The following is a 20883-nucleotide window of genomic DNA, read 5'->3' as shown; positions in this document are numbered from 1 at the left end:
AGAAAAGAATGGATTTCGGTATTAAAAGGGATGGTAAGTTTTGACCATGTGGACAGTCCTTGTGTACAGAATTCCTCCCTCCTGACTGTGAGGGACAAATGACCTTCCCTGATATTGGGTCTTGCTTACAGTAGGTCACATGTAATTTGCTTCTTTTTGTGTAGCAACTGATGTTCCTGATGTGACCTGAGCGGGAGCAGGGGGAGGGTGTGTGGAGGCAGTCACAGGGGGCAGAAGGTCACAGAGGAACACTGACGGGGAAGCCAGGACTCAGGGCAGCCCAGCCCACGGTTGTGCATGTAACCACCGCCCAGCAAGGATGTGTTTGACCCATCAGCCTCGGGGTTATGGGTCCCACACGCTCCCACCGCACAATTTGCCTGTCACAAGGACGTACAGACAGGGCTTGGGGTACTCCTGGGGTTCATTGAGGGTTGGGGGGCAGAAGCTGTCATATTGGGCTGGCGGGGGAGGGGACGGGGCCAGCCAGGAACGATGGGGTCCCATGTTCTCCTGGAGAGCCCTTGATCTCTGGAATTTGTCTATATTTAGCAGGTGGCTGGGCAGGGTGCAGATAAGGAGGGCCTGGGGAGGGGGTGGCCCCTTATATAGTAGGGGGACGGATCCCTGCTCAGATTCTCTTTCGGTGGCCCGTGCCTGCTCAGTTCCTGGTGTGACCTCTCCCAAGATGCCTGAGCCAGGGAAGAAACCAGGTAGCTCCAGGCCTGGGGTTGGGGCTGAGCGTGGGGCAGGGAGGGCTGGGGACATCTGCAGTTGGGGGCGGGCCTAGGAGCGAGTTCCTGAGGGGGTTGATGAGGACGAGGCCTCTGAGCCCCAGCACAGGGGCACCGTCCTCCTGGGTCCTTTTTTGATTCTCAGTTTCTCCTTCTCATCCTTCTGATGAGAGTGAGAGTAAACCAGGGTCAGGGGCACAGAGTGGGAGAGAGCCAAGGCAGGAAGTGGGCCATCACCCCGCTCTCAGGACGCAGGAAGACCCCTTCCCTGCCTCCATGCCCATCTCCTGCAGCAAGGTTAAGCCTGGGCTTGCCTTTTGGGAAAAGGCTGCTGAAGGAAGGACCCCAGGATGACTCTAGACTTGAGCCAGGCTTCCTGAATGCTCTTGGACAGGTCCCTCCCCTTCTGGGTCTCAGTTTCCCCATCTATACAAAGAGGGGTTAGGTTGGTTCCTTCCAGCTCTGAGAGTGTCTGCTTTATGAGCCTGCACCCTTGTGGCCCGCACACCAGTCAAGACCCCCGCAGTGGGGTATTGCAGCCCCTCTGCTCTGGGAGAGGATGGTCAAGAGGCCCCTGGTCCCCAGCCAAGGGCAGAGAAAGTCACAGCCCAGAGCCCCAGTCCTGGCCTGTGCCCTTACCAAGGTTGTCCATGTCAGGGATCATCTCCCCAGCCCCAGCTCCCTCCCAGGCCAGCCTTATCTCGGTTGCTGATAGCCTGAAGCCCTTAGAGGACAAATTTAGCCACGTCCAAGTAGGCAGAGTACTGGTCCCTTGCCAAGGGCCCCAGCTGGTGGGGTGAAAGGGGGATGGGCTTCCACAGACTGAGAGGGTGGGGTATCCAGGGACACACCTAGCAAAAATTCTTGTATGGAGGTTGGACCACAGGCCTGGCTCTCCTACCTACTGGCTATGTGATCTTGGGTAAGTCACTTAACCTCTCTGAGCCTCGGAGTCCTCATCTGAGAAATGGGCATAATAACTGCACCTACCTCATAGAGCCATTGGAGCATTAAATGAGGTGATGCATTAAACTGCTTATCATCGTATTTAATAAGAAGCGCTATATGGGTGGTGTGCATGGTCAAGCCAGGGGCCCCTGCAGATTCCATTTGCCCCTCAGTTTCCGCCTTCAACAAGAAGCCACGGTCAGTGGAAGTGGCCACAGGCAGCCCTGCTGTGTTCGAGGCCGAGACAGAGCGGGCAGGAGTGAAGGTGCGCTGGCAGCGGGCAGGCAGTGACATCAGTGCCAGTGACAAATATGGCCTGGCAGCCGAGGGCACGCGGCACACGCTGACAGTGAGGGACGTGGGCTCTGCCGACCAGGGGTCCTATGCAGTCATCGCTGGCTCCTCCAAGGTCAAGTTTGACCTCAAGGTCTTAGAAGCAGGTAAGACCCTGGGCAGCCTTCCCTGAAGTTGGAGCTACTGGAGGCAGGGGCAGCCCCGCCACCTCTCCTTCGACCAGAGTGCAGGAGATGTTTTCCCACTTTCTTACCTTTGCTTCGGCTGTGCCCTCAGCCAGCAATGGACTTTTCCCGTTTTCTGTAGCAAGACCTTTCTGAGTGTCCCTACGTGGCTCCCTGGCGTGTCACGGCCGTTGCGGAGGTGGGGGAAGTTCAGAGATGAATAAGACATAAGCTGCCCTCCCACTGGACATGCCCACGCAGATGGGAACTCAGTGGGCTGTGTGTGCTGGCAGGGAAGCCCCATGAGCTTATGGGCGTGGAGGGAGACCCAGCCCAGCCTGGGGGGCTGGACCAAGACCAGAGCCTGGGGAAGGAGTGGAGGGATGTTCAGGCCGACCCCCTGGAATGTGGGCACAGACGGCTGGTGAGGGTGAGGAGAAGGTGAGAGGCAGGCTGAATGAACCTTTGTACACACTGCAAAGACGGGAAGGACCAGGGACAAGAGGAGGGGGTCTCTGGTTAGAAGCTGCTCCACGACCCCCCATCTGATCCTTTCCAGGGAAGGCAGAGCCTGTGCCAGGCCCTGCTCCCGCCCCTGCTGAGGCTCCTGGAGCCCCTGGAGAAGCCCTGGCCTCAGCCACTGAAGTGGAAGGAGGCTCCCCGACTCCTGAAGGTGAGAGGGGCGGGTCAGGGAGGCTGGGTCAGTGGATGGGGGTGTCCCAGGGAAGGTCTCAAAGGCCTCTGTCCACAGGGTCAAGCTCAGCAGCCCCCGATGGACCCAGTGTCCCTGACGATCCCATCGGCCTCTTTGTGATGAGGCCACAGGATGGCGAGGTGACCGCGGGTGAGTGTGGGGCTGCTGCACCCAGGGTGAGGTGGGGAGGGAGGCAGCAGGGCATCCCCGATTGTCACCCCTCTCCTGCAGGTGGCAGCATCACCTTCTCAGCCCGCGTGGCCGGGGCTAGCCTCCTGAAACCACCTGTAGTCAAGTGGTTCAAGGGCAAGTGGGTGGACCTGAGCAGCAAGGTGGGGCAACACCTGCAGCTGCATGACAGCTATGACCGGACCAGCAAGGTGGGAGCTGCGGGGCACGGGGGTCATGGGGGTGCATGGAAAGGGGACCTGGAGAGCCCCTGGAAGGCATGGGGGGCACAGAGAGGCAAGGGGCACCATGAGACTTGAGGCACAGAGGAGGTGCAAAGAAGGTCATGGGGAGCCTGGGAAGCTGGTTGGGGGGCCAGGGGCACACAGGGAGCATGGGGAGGCTCAGAGGAGGGTTATGGGGAGGCACAGGGGACCTGTGGGACATGGGGGGCTCGGAGGGCATGACAGTCTCAAGGGGGCATAAATAAGGCTTGGGGGGCACCAGACAGTGAGGGTGTAAAGGCCCCAGATGGATGGGTATCAGAGCTCAAGGGACCCTCAATGATCAACCATAACAATTCTTCACTATACAGACAAGGAAACCAAAGCTTGAGAGCTTATTGTTGCTGGTCCCAGGTCACTCAGAGCCAGGCCTAGAACCTGTGCTTTGACTCCCAGCCTTTGCTCCTCCCACTCTTCCACAGTCCCGGCCCAGGCACGAGGGCGTCTGGCAGGGCAGGGTAGACATGTACAGTTGTGTGGGCTGTGCACTGAACAAAAGTGCCTCTTTTTTTTTTTTTTTTCTGGCCGAACCACGTGGATTGCAGGATCTTAGTTCCCCAGCCAGGGATCAAACCTGGGCCCACTGCAGTGAAAGCACGGAGTCCTAACCACTGGACCACCAGGGAATTCCCCAAAGTGCCTCATCTTAAGTGAATGCCATTTGCCTTGTAGCCACCCTTGATTTATATCTTATCACCACCCTGTACCAGCAGATGGCAGTCAATGTATCTTGAGAAGGGGCCCCTTTTTCTATTTATACAAAACTGTATGGATTAATTTAAGCCCTGAGGGGTGAGAAAGTCAGTGGCCTTTAACCACCCACAGTCTCCTTTAGGGGTGAAGGGCCTCATCTCCTCGCTTCCAGTCTCCCCTGACACTTCACCTCCACAGGTCTACCTGTTTGAGCTGCACATCACAGATGCCCAGGCCACCTTTGCTGGTGGCTACCGCTGTGAGGTGTCCACCAAGGACAAATTTGACAGCTGCAACTTCAACCTCACCGTCCATGGTAAGGGGCCCTCTGGCATCTGTTCTGGGTTTGGGCTCCCCATGGGTCCTGTCCCCATACCTGCCTCCACTTCCCAATACTGAGGATGCTGAGCCCTGGCCATGCAACCACTGACCACATGCCCAATACTGAAAGAAACCCATCGAGGCTTCCAGGGTTGGGGTGGGGCTTGAGCCCAGATCTCATCTGGGGTCTTAGTCATCTTGGTGTCTGGGATCCTGGCACAGGTGAACAGGTGAAGGGTGAGTTGATAGATGGGCGGGAGATGAACCACCTCAAAGGTATTGGGAACGATAAACTGCCCCACGTCCCTGGTACCTCAACCCTGGCTGGGAAAGGCTGAGAAGATGGGGTCCTGGGGCAGATGCCCACTGTCAAGGGGTCATGGATGGGCAGGTCTGCAACACCAGGAGATCCCAGGGCAGGGCTTCTGGGATGGCCCCCTCTGAAGCCTCCTCCCCTGACTCATCCCTCTCTTTGAACCCAGAGGCCATCGGCCCCGGGGACGTGGACCTCCGATCAGCTTTCCGCCGCACGTGAGTGGCCACCTCTCGTCAGGGCCTGGGGGAGGCCGGTGCTGGGGTCTGAGGCCCCTTGGCGTTCGGGCCAGGGGTAATGTCGGGGGACCAGGATGGGGGCGTGATACGGGGGTCAGGGCTTGGGGTGATGTGGAGGGCCAGGCTGAAGAGGATGGGGATGGAAGAGAGTAAGCTCCCCTGGGCAGGTGAGAAACTGAGTCTAACCCCCACAGGAGCCTGGCTGGAGGTGGTCGGCGAATCAGGTACCCCTTCCTACCCACCGGTACAAAGACCCCGAGGGTCTGAGATGGTCAGGGAGCAGCCGTTCAGCCAGTGTCCCTTTCTCTCACGTCCATCCCCCCACCACGACCCCACCCCCTGCTCCCAAACCCCTTCTAGTTGGCTCAACTGTGGCCTTATGGGGGTTCCTCTCCATAGTGACGGCCATGAGGATGCTGGGACTCTGGACTTCAGCTCGCTGCTGAGGAAGAGGTGAGCCCCTGGGTAGCAGCTCCCAGAGCAGGTGGCGTGGCCCAGTTTCAAATTCTGGCACCATGGTTTTCCAGCTGTGTGGCCCTGAGCAGGTCACTGTACCTCTCTGAGCTGGTTTCCTTGTCTATCAAATGGGACAATCCAGGTGTTGCGAAGAGTCAGAGGGCTCAGCAAAAGTTACATCCTGTGAACTAACATCCTCATACCGTTCCCATGACCATCCTACACTTGAGTCTGCGATAGCTCATCTCAATAGGCTCTGGGGACCCAGAAGCTGGGAGAAGGCTCCAAAGCCTCAGGAATTGCCCACCTAGCCCAGTGCAACTGAGTTGTGTCCTCAGTGTCCTGTCCCTACCTCTCCTGGACCCTGCAGTATGGCCGATGCTGCTGCAGCCCAGAAAATGAGCATCGGGGTCAAGTGCTTTGGGGCAGCAGGGCACTGGCAGGACCCTGTAGCCATCCCTGCCAGGGCGGATGACAGATGACAGGGCTGGGGATCAGATTGACGTGGGTGAGGATCCCTACTGACTGGGGAGAGTCTCTGAGCCTCGGGTTCTCCTGATACCCACCTGTCGGAGCTCAGGAGGAATAAACAAGGCCACATGTGCCCTGTAAACGGAGAGGTGTAAGTGCAGGGAAGAGGGTGGAGGTGAGGACCCACAGGCTGCGGTCCATGGAGGGATGACCCATTCCTTCGTTACCAAGTCCAAGCTCATACTGCTTGCCACACGACAGGCCAATAAATCGAGAGACAAGGTGTTGGGGCAAGGAATAGCGATTTTATTCGGAAAGCCAGCAAACCGAGAAGATGGTGTATGAGTGTCCCAAAGAACCACCTTACCCAAGTTAGAATTCAGGCTTCTTTTCTACTAAAAGGGGAGGGGGTGTGGCTGGTTATTGCAGACTTCTTGGTGGAATCCTTTGTTCTTGCAGCCGGCCATGTAGGTCTGGTCACAATGTTCCTGTAAACCTCCAACAAGACAAATGTTATTTTCTGTTCTGTAATTTTTTATCTCTATACAAATGAAAAGTGCTATATACCTTTAAAGGTCAAGCCTGGGAGGCAAAGCCTTGAGAATGGGCTATCATATATAGTTTGAGCCATAGGCAACATTCTTTTACAAAGATGCAGAGCCAGCATGACCAAGCACAGGCAACACAGCACAAGGGTTAGAGCTAAAGGAATAGATCCAATATGGAGTCAGGTTTGTTCTTCTCTGTTACACCTCTAATGTGTCCACTGCTTTTCTTCCCCACCTGGAGCAGCAGCTTCCGGACCCCACGGTGAGTGCCCCATGAAGCTCTGCACCTGTCACCCCTACTTCAGCCAGGAGCACCTCCCAGTCCCAGCCCCCCCCCATACTGAAGCCTTAAGCCCCCTTGAGCCCCAGCACTGGCCCAGGACCCACTCCAGCTCGAGCTGTCCCACCAGAAGGGAAGAGGCAGAGGGGCAGGGTCAGCTTCCGCTTGGGAGGGGAGGAGAGGGGGCTGCAGTTTTGTCTTGCCCATGGGGCCTGCCCTGAGGCCTCGCCACATGGACCGCGTGACACAGGGACTCGAGGCTGGAGGCACCCGCGGAGGAGGATGTGTGGGAGATTCTGCGGCAGGCACCCCCGTCAGAGTACGAGCGCATCGCCTTCCAGCACGGCATCACCGACCTGAGAGGCATGCTCAAGCGGCTCAAGGGCATGAGGCGGGAGGAGAAGAAGAGCACAGGTGAGACATGCCTGCCAGGGAGAGGAGAGGGCGAGGTGAGCGCCTGCGCAGACGCACGCATGTGCGCGCACGCGCACGCGCACGTGCCCACGGAAAAAGCTGCGTCCAGCTTGGCCCAGAGACGCTCAGGAAAGGAGAGTCCAGGTGAATCCCCTCTCGTGTGGGGAAAAAGCAGGAGTGCCCAGGCTGGCACCTTGCCGCACAGAAAAAGAAAAGGGCCAAGTTAGCCCAGAGACGCCACAGGCAGAGGACGGAGCCCAGGCCAGCCCTCCTCCCCCAGCCAAAGCCAGGCGGCCTCTTCCTCCCCTAGCCGGCTTGGGGAAAAAAAGCCTGCTTAATTCTCCCCACACCCAAAAAAGGGGAAGAAGCCAGTTTAGCCCAGAGACCCCTGACCCGCGAAGAGAAGAGCCTGGATAATCTTCCTCACAGGCAAACAGAACAGGTGGGTGCAGGTTAGCGCCCCTCGCCCCCAGGCGGGTCCGAGGAGAGGGCTCAGGCCAGCCCTTCCCCATCAAGGGGTTGACAAGGAGCCCCGGAAACTGAGCTGGGACAGCGGAGGCGCCTGGTAGGAGGGCATAAAACCGGGGGTTGTTGGTAAAACAGAGTGGAGAGGAGAAGGCCCATTTGTCCCATCACCCATTCTCCTGCCAAGCTTCTGTCTTTTTGGAAAGCCCCGGACCCTATCCCTGAGCTGAGCAGGTGAAGAGGACCCCAAGGAAGAGAGGAACACAAAGACAGAGAGACAAGGAGGTGACAGACAGGGGTAAAGAGACAGAGTCACAGCAGAGGCACGGAGAGAGACGTGGGGAGGCAGGAGGAGGAGAGAGGCAGGACCTCGCCCTCCTCGCTGGGCCAGCCCCGGGAGCAGGGGGCTGAGGGGTGGAAGCGCTCAGCCTTTCAGAAGAAGCTGCAGCCGGCCTACCAGGTGAGCAAGGGCCACAAGATCCGGCTGACCGTGGAGCTGGCTGACTCCGACGCCGAGGTCAAGTGGCTTAAGAACGGACAGGAGATCCAGATGAGCGGCAGGTGCGGGTGGGAGTGGGACCCGGGGACACTGCAGGGTGAGGAGGGGCCCTGCGGGGGCTGCTCCCCGGCCGTGCTCTCCCTGCCTCTCCCTCCACCCATGCTCTCTGGCCAGCTCTGGATCCCTGTCTCTCTGTCTCCCGCCATTTCTCTCTCTCTCTGGGTCTAACTCCCCACCTTTCTGTTTCTTCCCGGCTGTGTTCCCTGCTCATTTTCTCTCGGTCTCGTGCCTCCCATCGGGGACGCTCCAATGGCCCCTTCTGCTCCACAGCAAGTAAGGCTCCTGGAAGGCCTGGGGTGTGGGCACGGGGGTCCCGACGGCAGTTTGAGGGGGCACCCAGAGCCCAGGAGGTGCGTCCATGGCTCTCCTGCCCACACCCCGGCCCCGCCCAGGTACATCTTCGAGTCCGTCGGCGCCAAGCGCATGCTGACCATCAGCCAATGCTCGCTGGCGGACGACGCGGCTTACCAGTGTGTGGTGGGCAGCGAGAAGTGCAGCACCGAGCTCTTTGTCAAAGGTGGGCCTGGCGCCCTGAGACCCTGAGAGGGGAGGGGGGCCACAGAGCGGCCCATCCATCGTGCTCTCTCTGCTTGACAGAGCCCCCCGTGCTGATCACATGTCCCCTGGAGGACCAGCTGGTGATGGTGGGACAGCGAGTGGAGTTTGAGTGTGAAGTGTCTGAGGAGGGGGCCCAGGTCAAATGGTGAGTGCCAGAGGCGGGGGGCTCGGGGCGGGGCCAGGGACCTGGAGGCATCCGCAGAGGAGGCCCTGGCACTTACTGCCCACCCTCTGGCCAGGCTGAAGGACGGGGTGGAACTGACCCGGGAGGAGACCTTCAAATACCGGTTCAAGAAGGACGGCCAGAGACACCACCTGATCATCAACGAGGCAACGCTGGAGGATGCTGGGCGCTACGCGCTGCGCACGAGTGGGGGCCAGGCTCTGGCTGAACTCATCGTTCAGGGTGAGGCCCTGGGAGGCCCCCTCAGCACTAGCCCCCCAGCCATGTAGGGGAATTGGGCAAACCCGGGATCGAGGCCTGCATGGCCTTGGACAAGTCACTTTGACACCTCAGGCCTCACCTTTCTCATCCATAAAATGGGGATGCTGAGGTGACCACCTGGAGGGTATGTGGCGGTTCACATGGGCCTGGTTAGTGTCACCCACCCCGGCACACATGAGATTCCTTTTGTCCACGGCACCGTCACAGGCACACATGCATTGCACTCATGTGTTTTCACAAGCCCGAGGGATCTCCGCAGGGGTTCACGCCCACACACACCCTCCCCAGCTCACTGGCTCTGCCCTATGCCCCCCAGAGAAAAAGCTGGAGGTGTACCAGAGCATCGCGGACTTGACGGTAGGCTCAAAGGACCAGGCCGTGTTCAAGTGTGAGGTGTCGGATGAGAACGTGCGGGGCGTGTGGCTGAAGAACGGGAAGGAGCTGGTGCCTGACAGCCGCATAAAGGTGTCCCACATCGGGCGGTGAGTGTGCAGGGTGTGCCAGAGACAGACACACAGAGAGACAGAGAGAAACAGAGACTGACAGAGAGAGACAGACAGAGGGAGAGACACACACAGAGAAACAGACACAGAGAGAGAGAGACTGAGATAGAGACACAGAGAGAGAAAAAGATTGGTGACAAAGACAGACAGATGGATGGAGATAAACAGAAAGAGACAGGCAGAGACAGGACCGAGACTGAACTAGAGACAAAGTCAGACTGAGATTGAGAGACAGAGGGAGAAACAGATGAACAGAGAGACAGATACACAGAATCAGGACAGAGACAGAAAGAAAGATACAGAGAGAGACAGACAGAAGTATGGAGAGGCAGACGCATACAGAGAAGAAGAGTCCATTAGAGACAGAGAAGGAGGGAGACAGAGACAAAGACGAAGCAGTGAGAGATACAGACAGGGTGGGAGCCCCCCTCCCGCTCCCCCAACTCGTGACCAGGGCAGAGTAGGAGGCCTTGGAGGACGGCTCTGGCCAGGGGCCCTCACTCTCTCCCACTCTCTTACTCATGCCCCAAGCATCTGGGCCCAAGTTCACGGAGATTAATGAGACCAGCCCCTGCCCAGTCTCCAGTGGCCCAGCCGAGGGGACACGTCTACACTGCTTACCTCTGAAAGCATGCAAGGGCGCTGAAAAATTCAAACATAGAGGAAGAGAGCACTTTAGAACACCACTGAGCTAGGGTGGGGTGAGGGCCCCCTGGAGCCCTGGCTGGGGTGTCCGGTGAGGCCAGGAGTGCGTGGCCCAGCAGGGTCCCTTGAGCCATCACTGCCCTGCAGGGTCCACAGACTGACCGTGGACGACGTCACCCCCGCAGACGAGGCGGACTACAGCTTTGTGCCAGAAGGCTTTGCCTGTAACCTGTCTGCCAAGCTCCACTTCATGGGTGAGCGGGTGCTGAGGGGCATGGGGGCCCCTGCCGCTGGGCCCTGCTGCTGTGGGCCCTGCCTTCACCCTGGTGCGACTTGCTCTTGCATCTCTTGCAGAGGTCAAGATTGACTTCGTGCCTAGGCAGGGTGAGTCTTGGGCCCCTGCGTGCTGCCTCCCACGCCCTGCCCGTGTCTCCCTTCCACTCACAAGCAGAGGGAAGAAAGGAACCGAGAGTGGGGACCCTGAGGCCCAGCCCCAGCTCTGCCACTCACAACCACGGGCCAACTGCAGTCTCTCTGAGCCTCAGTTTCCTCACCTCTAAAATGGGGATCCTGAAGTGGCTCCCCTATGGGATGGTAGGAACAATGATCTGACATGGTGTGTGTGAGCTTTCAAATGACATCACAGAGGTGAGATTTTATTATTAAATCTTTTCTGCTTTTAGAAGTACCTTTCCTGCTTTTAGATTAAACTGTGTAGGATCCTAATTTCAGGAGAATAGTCCAGGCTGAGGCATGCTGTAGGTCAGGGCTTTCCAAACAGGGTTCACTTAATATGATACTCCATTTTACAAGGGTTCCATGGTGAAATAAGTTTGGGAACCTCTTGTTGATTTAGAAGGTGCATTAGCATGTCAAAGGCTCTAAAAAATCCTGCTTAACTTTGTTTAACCTAGGGTTTCCTAATTGTCCATGGAAATTTTTTTTTTCTAGGAAGACATTGGTGTTCCCCCAAACACAAGTTGAGAAATGCTACACTAGGTGACCTGATGTTATGAACCTCCCTGGAAACTTCCTGGGGAGATGGAAATGTTTTAGGTCTTGACTGGGTGGTGTATACATGTACACAGGGTGTATACATTTGTCAAAACTCATCAAGCTGTATGCTCAAGTCTTGGCATTTTAGCTTGTGCAAACTATACCTCAGTAGAATAAATTAAAAACAAAACAACCAGGGGCATGTGCTCCTTCTAGCTTTCCCCTCTTTCATAGGCCTTAGGCCCCTTCCTCTTTCGCTGACCTGTGCTATCTCCCTGCCAGAACCTCCCAAGATCCACCTGGACTGCCCAGGTCGCGTGCCGGATACCATCGTGGTGGTGGCTGGGAACAAGCTACGCCTGGATGTCCCTATTTCCGGGGACCCTGCTCCTACTGTGATTTGGCAGAAGACCATCACAAAGGTACTGTGGATCCCTCCCCAACTTCCCCACCTGTAAAATGGGTGCATGGGACTAATGTATGCTGGGACCTGCTCCCCACCCCACATGTACACGCCCTGGCCACTGACTAGGAGCACAGAGGCTCAGCTGGCTGAGAGGTCAGGGAGGTGGGCAAAGGAGAGACAGGGGTAGGGGTTGCTTGGCAGGGGTTCCCTCCAGGCTGAGCCAGACCCTCTTTCCCCTCTGACCTTCCTTCCTGCTCTGTTCCCAGGGGAATAAGGTCCCAGCAGGGCCAGCCCTCGATGCATCAGGGGATTCAGGTGCCAGTGATGAGTGGGTATTTGACAAGAAGGTGAGTGAGGCTGAAGGTGGCTCATTTGCCCTCAGTCATTTTCTGCCCATGTGGTATCCACCCTCAGGTGAGGTCTCTGTGAAGGTGCCACATCTGGCAGGAGTTGTGCTTCTGCCCCTGGTAGGGTTTCCACGGGGCCCTCACGCCCCAGACAGACACACGTTCACACCTTCAACATTGCCAGGAAGTCCTCCTGACTGGGGGCGCTCCCTGGCTCTTGTCTTCCTGAGCTGACCTTGACTTTGTGCTTCTTCCCAGCAAGGGAGTGGGTTCCCTGGCACTTTTCAATAGGAGTAGCTGCAGGGGCACCAATCAGGTCAGCTTCTCGTCCCCAACTCACTGCTGGTTCCTCTACCCAGCTGAGGTCTTTCAGGATCCTCACAATAGCTCTGTGAGGTCATGTTATTCCCATTCAGCAGATAGGAAAACTGAGGCATGGAGCGGACAGGCGATTGTCTAAAGTTCCATGACAGAGCTAGAGCTAGAACCTGTGACCCTTGCCCTGGTGTTGTGCCCATGGCAGGTGGTAAGGAAAGGGTCTTGGATTAGATGCTCACATGGGTGCAGTTTCCACACAGGCTGTGTCTCCCCAGCAGACCCAGCACTGAGCTCCGTTCCCATCTCAGGGCTGTCAGCTGTTGCAGAGGCTGCAGAAGCCCCTGGTTCTGACTTGGGTCCTTCCGCCCAACTCCTCCTCCCCCGCCAGCTGCTGTGTGAGACCGAGGGCCGGGTCCGAGTGGAGACCACCAAGGACCGCAGCATCTTCACCGTTGAGGGAGCAGAGAAGGAAGACGAGGGCGTCTATGTTGTCACGGTGAAGAACCCCGTGGGCGAGGACCAGGTCAACCTCACAGTCAAGGTCATCGGTGAGGCAGGGGCCCAGGTGGGGAAGCCACAGGAGCAACCAGGGAGGACCCATCCATGCACTCATTTAGTCTCTAAACAAACACTGTGGGCCACATTCTTAGATCCATAGAGAGGGTTGGGACTGGGACCGGTGAATATGGGCAGTGGGGAGCTGTAACAGGTTGTTTGCAGGCTGGTGATGTGATCAGAACTGCATTCTGGAAAGATCGTTTTAGGCTCTGGGGGCAGTGGGGGAAGCCTGTTGGTTGGGGTGGTGTGGGGATGGGCAACGTTGGCATCGGCCGGGCAGGGCTGATGTGGGTACCCTCCCCCCAGATGTGCCGGATGCTCCAGCGGCCCCAGAGATCAGCAACGTGGGCGAGGACTCCTGCACGGTGCGGTGGGAGCCCCCTGCCTACGATGGTGGGCAGCCAGTCCTAGGTGAGCCGAGGGCACAGGGGACATAGCCCAGGGCAGGGGGTGCGGGGGTGCCTACGCTCTAGACCAGAGCTCCCACCTCCCCTCGCCAGGCTACATCCTGGAGCGCAAGAAGAAGAAGAGCTACCGGTGGATGCGGCTGAACTTTGACCTGCTGCGGGAGCTGAGTCACGAAGCGCGGTGCATGATCGAGGGCGTGGTCTACGAGATGCGGGTCTATGCCGTCAACGCAGTGGGCATGTCCAGGCCTAGCCCCGCCTCCCAGCCGTTCATGCCTGTTGGTGAGCCTGCCCTGTCTGCCCCGCCCCACGCCCTCCCGTTCAGGGGCCCCAGTAATAGCAGCTACTCTCTGGGTGGCGCTTACACCCGTGGTCTCCTTTAATCACCTTCATTTCACAGGTGAAGAAAGTGAGGCTCTGAGAAGTTAGATGACTTTGTCGAGGTCACCAGCTGGCAGGGGGTGGAGCTGAGACACCTCTCCAGCCTCACTTTCCACATCTATAAAATGGGGATAATGACAATATCTACTTCATAGAATTGTTAGGATGAAATGAGATCATGCAGGTGGAGCATCTGGCATACAGCAGCTCAGTAAATCTTCATTGTTCCCTGTTGCCCAGTCCCTTCAGCCAGCATTTGTTAACCAGGGAAGAGGGTGAGGGTAGTTGGGTCCCTCGGAAAGGGCCCTGGACCAGGAATCAGAGATGGGGTTTGCAGAGCCAGCTCTTTCATCCCTAGGAGGGATATCTGGAGTCATCGTCTTCCCCTATGCCTCAGTTTCCACATCCGTATAATGGAGGTTGAGAAGGTAGAACAGACACCGAGGGTGTGGCACTCTCGAGGACACCTGTCCCTGTCGGGGCATGTGAGTCTCGGGGGGAGGAGGGTGGCTGTCTGTGGTGGGGCATAGACAGGGGAGGGGGACACAGTTTGGTGAGATGGCAGGAAGAGGGTGCCTCTGGGGAGAAGGGGCCAGGCCTCTCTTTAGGAACTGACTTCCGGTTTTCTCAGCTCTTAGTCAACTCAGTTACTCATACGGGGTCAGGAAATTTCCATGTTTAAGGCCAGTTTTTTCTTAAATTACATTTATAGAATTTCCTACACCATCTGACAAAAGTGGCTCTTTCTAAGCATGTTGGTGTTGTTTTTGGGTGTCTTTTCCTTTTTAGATCTCTTCTGTAATTGCTGATGCTGCTTGGGTGTGTGTTTGTTTGTAAGCCTATCTAGAGACATGTCGTTTAAGGGAGCTGAAATATTTCTCAAAGTGCTTGAAAGCCAGTCGAAGGGGGAGGATTTCCTTGGATTGTGGTCCTTCAGCTGCCCTGGCTGGTGCAGACTCGCTCAGACCCCTCTCTGGCCTCCCCTCTGCCCAGGCCCCCCCAGTGAGCCCAGCCACCTGGCGGTGGAGGATGTCTCTGACACCACCGTCTCCCTCAAGTGGAGGCCCCCAGAGCGCACAGGAGCTGGAGGCCTCGACGGCTACAGCGTGGAGTACTGCCGGGATGGCTGTGAGTGCTCCAGCCCAGCCCTGGGCCCTCCGCCTCCCAGCACCCTTCTCTGAACTGCCCTCCAGGCCAGGCCAGGTCCCTGTCACCCTGCAGGGCCCCTGTCTGCAGTGGAGGCCCCAGTCGGCCACCAGGGATGTGGGCGGCAGGATGCGGACACTGCCCATGGCCTTGCCTCTTCATCCCCACCCCTGCCCCCAGGCTCGGAGTGGGTGGCTGCCCTTCAGGGGCTGACCGAGCACACATCGTTGCTGGTGAAGGACCTGCCCACGGGGGCTCGGCTGCTCTTCCGCGTGCGGGCTCACAACGTGGCGGGGCCTGGAGCCCCTGTCACCACCAAGGAGCCTGTGACGGTGCAGGAGATACTGCGTGAGTGCCCGTCGTGCAGGGATGAGACCTGCCACTGGCACCCTGGCCCTTGGGGTCCAGTGGAGGTGGGGGCAGTCAGGGAGACCCTGCTTGGAGGGGATAAATGCTGGGCAGGGACAGGAGGGGTCGGTGCCTATACCCATGCCACAGGCCAGATGTGCAGAGAGGGCCTCCCTCTTGGTTTTCCATGTCAACCCCCAGTTCTGGACCAGGGAAAATGTAGGTCATTGTACCATCACCTTCGAGCTCTGTTTTGTGGGTCTCTGAGCTCCAACAGGTAGGTATTGTCCATGTGTTAAGGACTGAGCAGTGAGGTCGCTTGTTGTCAGATTGGCCCATGTGGGATCCACTTTCCATTATTTTGCCAACAAAGAGTCAGTCCTTTAAGGATTGGTTCTCAGAGTGGAAAGAGGCAGCAAACTGGGATGGAAACAGCAGGGGGCATAGAGTCCAAAAGCCTAGGTTTGCATCCTGGCCTATGACTGGCTAGCTGTGTGACCTCAGATAAGTTCCTCACTCTCTCTGATCCCTGCCTGTTGTAGCAGTGTGGAGAGGCTCGGGTGGAAGCAGGAGCTTTGGGAACCTTTGGGGCTGGGGTTGGGGAGCTAAAGGAGAGGAGTGCCCGGCAGGCGGCATGTTTCCTAGTTGCGGCTCTCCAGGCCCTGCCTCCAGCGGAGGGCGCTGTGGCGCTCCTTGGGCCTGCGGCTGTGGGGGCCCCCGCCGAGCCCCTCACTCATACCCACAGAGCGGCCACGGCTCCAGCTACCCAGACATCTTCGCCAGACCATCCAGAAGAAGGTCGGAGAGCCCGTGAACCTCCTCATTCCTTTCCAGGTACGGCTGGCCCCCTTCCCTTCCCCCCGTGTGTTGTCCGTGCCCAGCAGACAGATGTCTCAGCGAGGCTGGGGCAGTGGCCGGTAGGGAGAGCCAGGCTCGGGAGTGAGCTGTCCTCCCGCACAGGGCAAGCCCCGGCCTCAGGTGACCTGGACCAAAGAGGGACAGCCACTGGCAGGCGAGGAGGTGAGCATCCGCAACAGCCCCACGGACACCATCCTGTTCATCCGGGCCGCGCACCTCGCCCACTCGGGCACCTACCAGGTGACTCTGCGCATCGAGAGCATGGAGGACAAGGCCGAGCTGGTCCTGCAGGTCGTTGGTACGTGGCGTTGGGGCTTCCCTCTGAGTCCGAGCATTTTCAGTCCCTGAGCTGGGCTGCCAGGGCCCAGGGCTCAACCTGGAGCTTCTCGTCTTCCAGGCCTGGGGCCCCGCCTCTGGGATGCCCAGAGCCCCTGCAGAAGATGGCAGGCCAGGTCCTGGCAGGGGCGAGGGGGCCCCTGGAGCCTGGCGTCCCCTACTCACACTCAGGCGATGTCAGGAGGTTTGGGCTTCCCACTGGGTCTGTCTCCTGCAGACAAGCCAAGTCCTCCCCAGGATATCCGGGTCATTGAGGCATGGGGTTTCAATGTGGCTCTGGAGTGGAAGCCACCCCAAGATGACGGCAACACAGAGCTCTGGGGCTACACGGTTCAGAAAGCTGACAAGAAGAGCATGGTGAGCCCGGGGGCTTGGGCCCCCCGCACGCACCCTCTCTGGGTCCTGGCAGACCTGGGCCCCAGCTGCCCCTCCCCGATATCCTTAGACTGGTTCCCTCCACAGGGAAGGTGCTGACACCAGGGGTACCCAAGAGAGGCCCCTGGCAGGAAGTAGGGCCTGCCCCAGAGACCCCCCTACTTTTCCTCCCCACCCCAGGAGTGGTTCACTGTCCTGGAGCATTACCGCCGCACCTACTGTGTGGTGTCAGAGCTCATCATCGGCAATGGCTACTACTTCCGGGTCTTCAGCCATAACATGGTGGGGCCCAGTGACAGAGCCGCCACCACCAAGGAGCCTGTCTTTATCCCTAGACCAGGTGCTGTACCTTCACTCCCACCCCCCGCGGGCAGGGGCTGGGGCAGGGGGGCGAGCCTGGCTAGGTGTGGCCCTCTTGGTACCAAGTTCTGTCACCGACAGGCATCATGTATGAGTCACCCAACTACAAGGCCCTGGACTTCTCTGAGGCCCCAAGCTTCACCCGCCCCCTGGTGAACCGTTCGGTCATTGCCGGCTACAACGCTACCCTCTGCTGTGCTGTCCGGGGTAGCCCCAAGGTAGGGAGCTTTGGGCCCTGGTCCAGGCCAACCCAGGAGGCCTGGCTCGTAGGCCCCCACCTCAAGCAGTCCTCCCCCAAGCCTGTCCCCACTTTTGGGTATCAGGGCCCTCCCTGAACAGGGCCTTGGCATTCCTCATTGGCTCCCTGTTGATACTCGGCCCTGGGCATAGTTTGGGACTCCAGTGGGATCCCCGGAGTAGAAACACAAATGCCTAGTCTCCCTAGGTTCCTGCCAGGTCCTCTCTCAACCTGAGAGATCTCCCTCCTTCCCATATACAGCCCAAAATTTCCTGGTTCAAGAATGGCCTGGACCTGGGCAAGGACGCCCGCTTCCGCATGTTCAGCAAGCAGGGAGTGTTGACCCTGGAGATTAGAAAGCCTTGCCCCTTCGACGGGGGCGTCTATGTCTGCAGGGCCACCAACTTGCAAGGCGAGGCACAGTGTGAGTGCCGCCTGGAAGTGCGAGGTGAGGAACCCGCTGGGCTAGGGCCTGGGGTGGTGGCAAAGGCCAGGTGCCAGCTGGGACTCTGGGCTTTCGCTTTGCTGTCCTGGCCCAAGCAGCTGCTCTGGCTGAAAGAGCAATGACCCTGTCATGTCCAGATGGTGTTGGCTTCTGGACTTTGTTGCCAGAGCTGCTTGCCTGAGCCTTCCCGAAGGCTGGGGGCGGGGGGAACACGTAGTGCTGGGAGGTTCAACACATGCATGGCATGGCCTCCTTCTCTCCTGCAGTGCCTCAGTGACCAGGCTGGCTCCCTGGGGATGGCCAGGTATGTACTCCACATCACCCTGATACCCAGGGCCCAAATCAAAGGCTGAGCCCTGGCCCTTGGTCCAGGGGCAGCCAGCCAGAAATGGGGGTGCAGGTGGCTCTTAGTAGGGTTTCAGTCCAGCTCATTCACAAGGGAGCCTGTGTCACAGGTGCAACTGGAGCCAACCCATGTACCAGGAGCCTGGAAGGAAGTTGGACAAGCCACCTTCTGCTGCTGGATGTGTGTGCAAGTGTGTGTGTTGGAGCTGGGCTGGGGGAGCCCCGGTAGGGCAGCATAGTTATGATGAGCAGGCATGGGGGGCACTCCGCACAGGCTAACCTGTCAGAGCTCCACTTGGAAGCTCCTCAGATCCTTGGGGCGAAAAGCGTATGGGCTCAGGAAATGATGGCTGGGGACAGGCCTCTCTGGCCTGCCGTGTTTTCTCAGTGTGTAAGGGCAATAAAAGATCAGTGCAATCACAGAGAACTGACTCTTCTTGTCCAAGATGCTTGTTTTCAGAAAAAAAACAGGAAAATTTACTTATCTTGAGAGCCAACTGAAGGCAGGTATTCTTTCTCCCAGATGAATTAAATGAGGACCAGAGTGGGATACTAAGTTCATAAAACATTAATACTAGAAGGAACCTCAGTCTTCCCCACCTTCAAATGAGGAAACTGAGGAGCTGTGACAGAGGAAAGTGTATTACTAGCAAAAGAACCAGAATCTCCAGGCTCTCCCATCTTTGTCCTGGTGACCCATGGTCACAGCACCCTGGATGGGGGGCAGTGCTAACCTCAGAGTGGTTCTGTGCCCATAAGGCCTGGAGTGAAAGTACCAGCTGCTTTGGGGTCCCACTGGGCAAAAAACCCACTGCCCATCCACACCCATATCGCACAGGAAGAGAGTGATCCTGTCTAGACAAGGCTCTGAGAACCAGGAAGGTGTAAGGGCCAGGGCCCTACTCTGCTCTTCCTTCCCCCGTGGGGAGCCAAAATCCCATCACCAGTTTCCTTTTGGGAGGAGGAAGCCAGCAGCTCTCAGAGGTGCCCTGATAAGAGTGAAAAGGGTCCTTCCTGCCCAGGGAGTGGTTTCTCCATGGCATAGAAGTTCCATGAAGGCTGGTCCAAGGTTGCTTCTCGGAGTTCTACCCAACCCAAGACACTCCTGGCCAAGAGCCCAGAGCCCTGGGCTCCAGGCCCCGTGGGAGGCTCTGGCGGAGTCACAACAAACAAACACCTCTCTGGACCACACCTGTAAGGGGCACCGGGAGCTGAGACCCCGGGCCTTGGTTTTTCCTTTACTACTAAATCTCTGCTTAGGTGTCAAAGCCCTGTTTGGCTGCTCCCTCTAGTGACCAACTCATAGCACAGCAGCCCTCTGATGGGGCCCTGGGAAGGCCCCTCCCATGGGGCCTCTCTGAGAGCACACGAAGCATGGTGAGCTCCACTGGGCCAGAGGGGTGGGAAGCGGGGCCTTCAGCCCACCAGAGATTGGATGGGCATGATCTCACCTCCCTGATTGCTTCAGGCCAAAGGTGCCTTTTTCGAGTCCAGGGTCAGCCTTCCTCAGCCCAGGCTGAGAGAAGACGTCATTTAACGCATGGCAGCCAGGAGCCCAAGGGGAGTTAGGGACCTTTATTTCACATTCACACATCTGTACATTTTCTATAAATAATGTGGAGCTGAAATATTTACAGTCATCTCTTGCCCACTCACTCCCAGGCTCTCTCTCCCCCTGGCAGCCAGTGCTGCGATGCTACCCGCAGACATAGAGGTGGGTACTGAGCTTGGCCTCTCCCCACACCACCAGGTTCCTGGGCGTGGCAGCCTGTGGTCCCTGGGACTCTCCTAGCCCCAGTCATTTTGCTCTTCCCTGCCGAAGGCCAGGCGGACCACGAGGAAACTGCTGCTCAGCAAACAGCAGCCGTCAGTGCAGCCCCACTGCAGTGGTGGAGACCACGGTAGCAACAGCCAGGCCTGTGCCCATGGGCAGTCGCTGCCAGCTTGGGAACTGCCTGGAAGTTGCAGGGAGGAACTAAGGAAGCAGGGAGGTTGCCACTCGCTCTGCTGCCCCTTGACTCTCCCTCCCTTTCCCCACCGCCCCCCCTTGTCTGGGGGGACAAGCCTCAAGCTTCCCTCAACTCCCCATAGTGGGACTGCTCCAGGCACCTAGTGGTGCCGGATCACAGAGGACGGAGAGCCCAAGTCCTGCTCTGGAAGGTTATAATGTCAAGGACGAGAAACTACAACACAAATGTCTCAATGACACGTAATAGTGGGCTCGCACTGGCCTGTACTCCGAGTTCTTAGAAGCCATTGGCCCAACAGACAGACACACACGTACTTCTGAGCCCTGAGGGGACAGGAGGATGGTCTTTGGGGGGTGGAGAGAAAGCTGGACGAGACTAGCTCAGCCCTGTGAGACACACGAAGACACTGAGACACACAGAACTGGGACCCATCTAAGCCTCAGCGAGGGGGCTTGCAGAGAACACACACACATCACCCGCTTCGCAGTCACAGCAGCATCGTGCACTTGGGAACAGCGAGAGGCAAGGGACGGCCCCTGGGCTGGGGCAGCCTTAACCCCTCTCCATCAGCTAGAGACGGGCCGGGGTGGGGTTCTGAGATCTTCCTCACTGCTACGGACAGCAGCCACATACGAGAAGAGACACAACACAGAGTAGCAGATCTCGTGGGCCTGGAGGAGAGAAAACCAGCCAGATCAACGTCACGCAGATTCCTACATCTTCACACGTGGAGATCTGCCAACTGGGAAACTCCTGCCCTAACTCTGGGCTCAGCCCTCCAGACTAAAGAGCCCCAAGCGAGGCCCCAGAGCTGGCCTGTGGGAGGGGTCAGCATGTGTGTCTCTCCCAGGCT

At 58.0% G+C, this 20883-nt stretch overlaps 2 protein-coding genes across 16 annotated transcripts in view; one reads left to right on the top strand and one right to left on the bottom strand.

The window, feature by feature from the left end:
• The first annotated feature begins 688 nt into the window (after window positions 1-688).
• MYBPC3 (myosin binding protein C3) lies at window positions 689-19852 on the top strand. Its single transcript, XM_061203761.1, has 33 exons — window positions 689-713; window positions 1856-2122; window positions 2700-2813; window positions 2892-2984; window positions 3066-3214; window positions 4178-4295; window positions 4783-4831; window positions 5047-5076; window positions 5252-5305; window positions 6572-6589; window positions 6858-7021; window positions 7915-8047; window positions 8316-8318; window positions 8438-8562; window positions 8643-8748; window positions 8843-9009; window positions 9365-9530; window positions 10344-10450; window positions 10551-10580; window positions 11475-11614; window positions 11865-11945; window positions 12652-12811; window positions 13128-13232; window positions 13322-13510; window positions 14603-14737; window positions 14936-15103; window positions 15849-15937; window positions 16064-16259; window positions 16515-16654; window positions 16853-17012; window positions 17114-17250; window positions 17532-17718; window positions 19743-19852. The coding sequence occupies exons 1-33, from the start codon at window positions 689-691 to the stop codon at window positions 19850-19852; spliced, it is 3915 nt and encodes a 1304-aa protein (XP_061059744.1).
• The window catches only part of MADD (MAP kinase activating death domain), a 40149-nt gene continuing 38892 nt past the window's right edge, over window positions 19627-20883 (bottom strand). For 10 of the 15 annotated variants that reach the window (XM_061201729.1, XM_061201717.1, XM_061201720.1 and 7 more), the window contains one exon: window positions 19627-20701. In XM_061201729.1, the coding sequence (XP_061057712.1) occupies window positions 20597-20701 (105 nt within the window). In that variant the 3' untranslated portion in view covers window positions 19627-20596. The remainder of the gene's footprint in view (window positions 20702-20883) is intronic. The other 5 variants (XM_061201727.1, XM_061201730.1, XM_061201728.1 and 2 more) reach the window with 1 other exon arrangement.

This window comes from Eubalaena glacialis, chromosome 10, assembly GCF_028564815.1.
Source record: "Eubalaena glacialis isolate mEubGla1 chromosome 10, mEubGla1.1.hap2.+ XY, whole genome shotgun sequence".
Classification (NCBI taxonomy): Eukaryota; Metazoa; Chordata; class Mammalia; order Artiodactyla; family Balaenidae; genus Eubalaena; species Eubalaena glacialis.
This window is presented reverse-complemented; position numbering and strand designations above follow the sequence as displayed.

What these genes read in the sequence shown, in the direction of transcription:
- MYBPC3 (XM_061203761.1), top strand. Translation starts at nt 689, where the DNA reads ATGCCTGAGCCAGGGAAGAAACCAG. An exon ending in GAGGGGGCCCAGGTCAAATG is followed by an intron (nt 8,749 to 8,842) that starts GTGAGTGCCAGA and finishes CCCTCTGGCCAG; the next exon opens with GCTGAAGGACGGGGTGGAAC. An exon ending in ACCTCCTCATTCCTTTCCAG is followed by an intron (nt 15,938 to 16,063) that starts GTACGGCTGGCC and finishes CCTCCCGCACAG; the next exon opens with GGCAAGCCCCGGCCTCAGGT.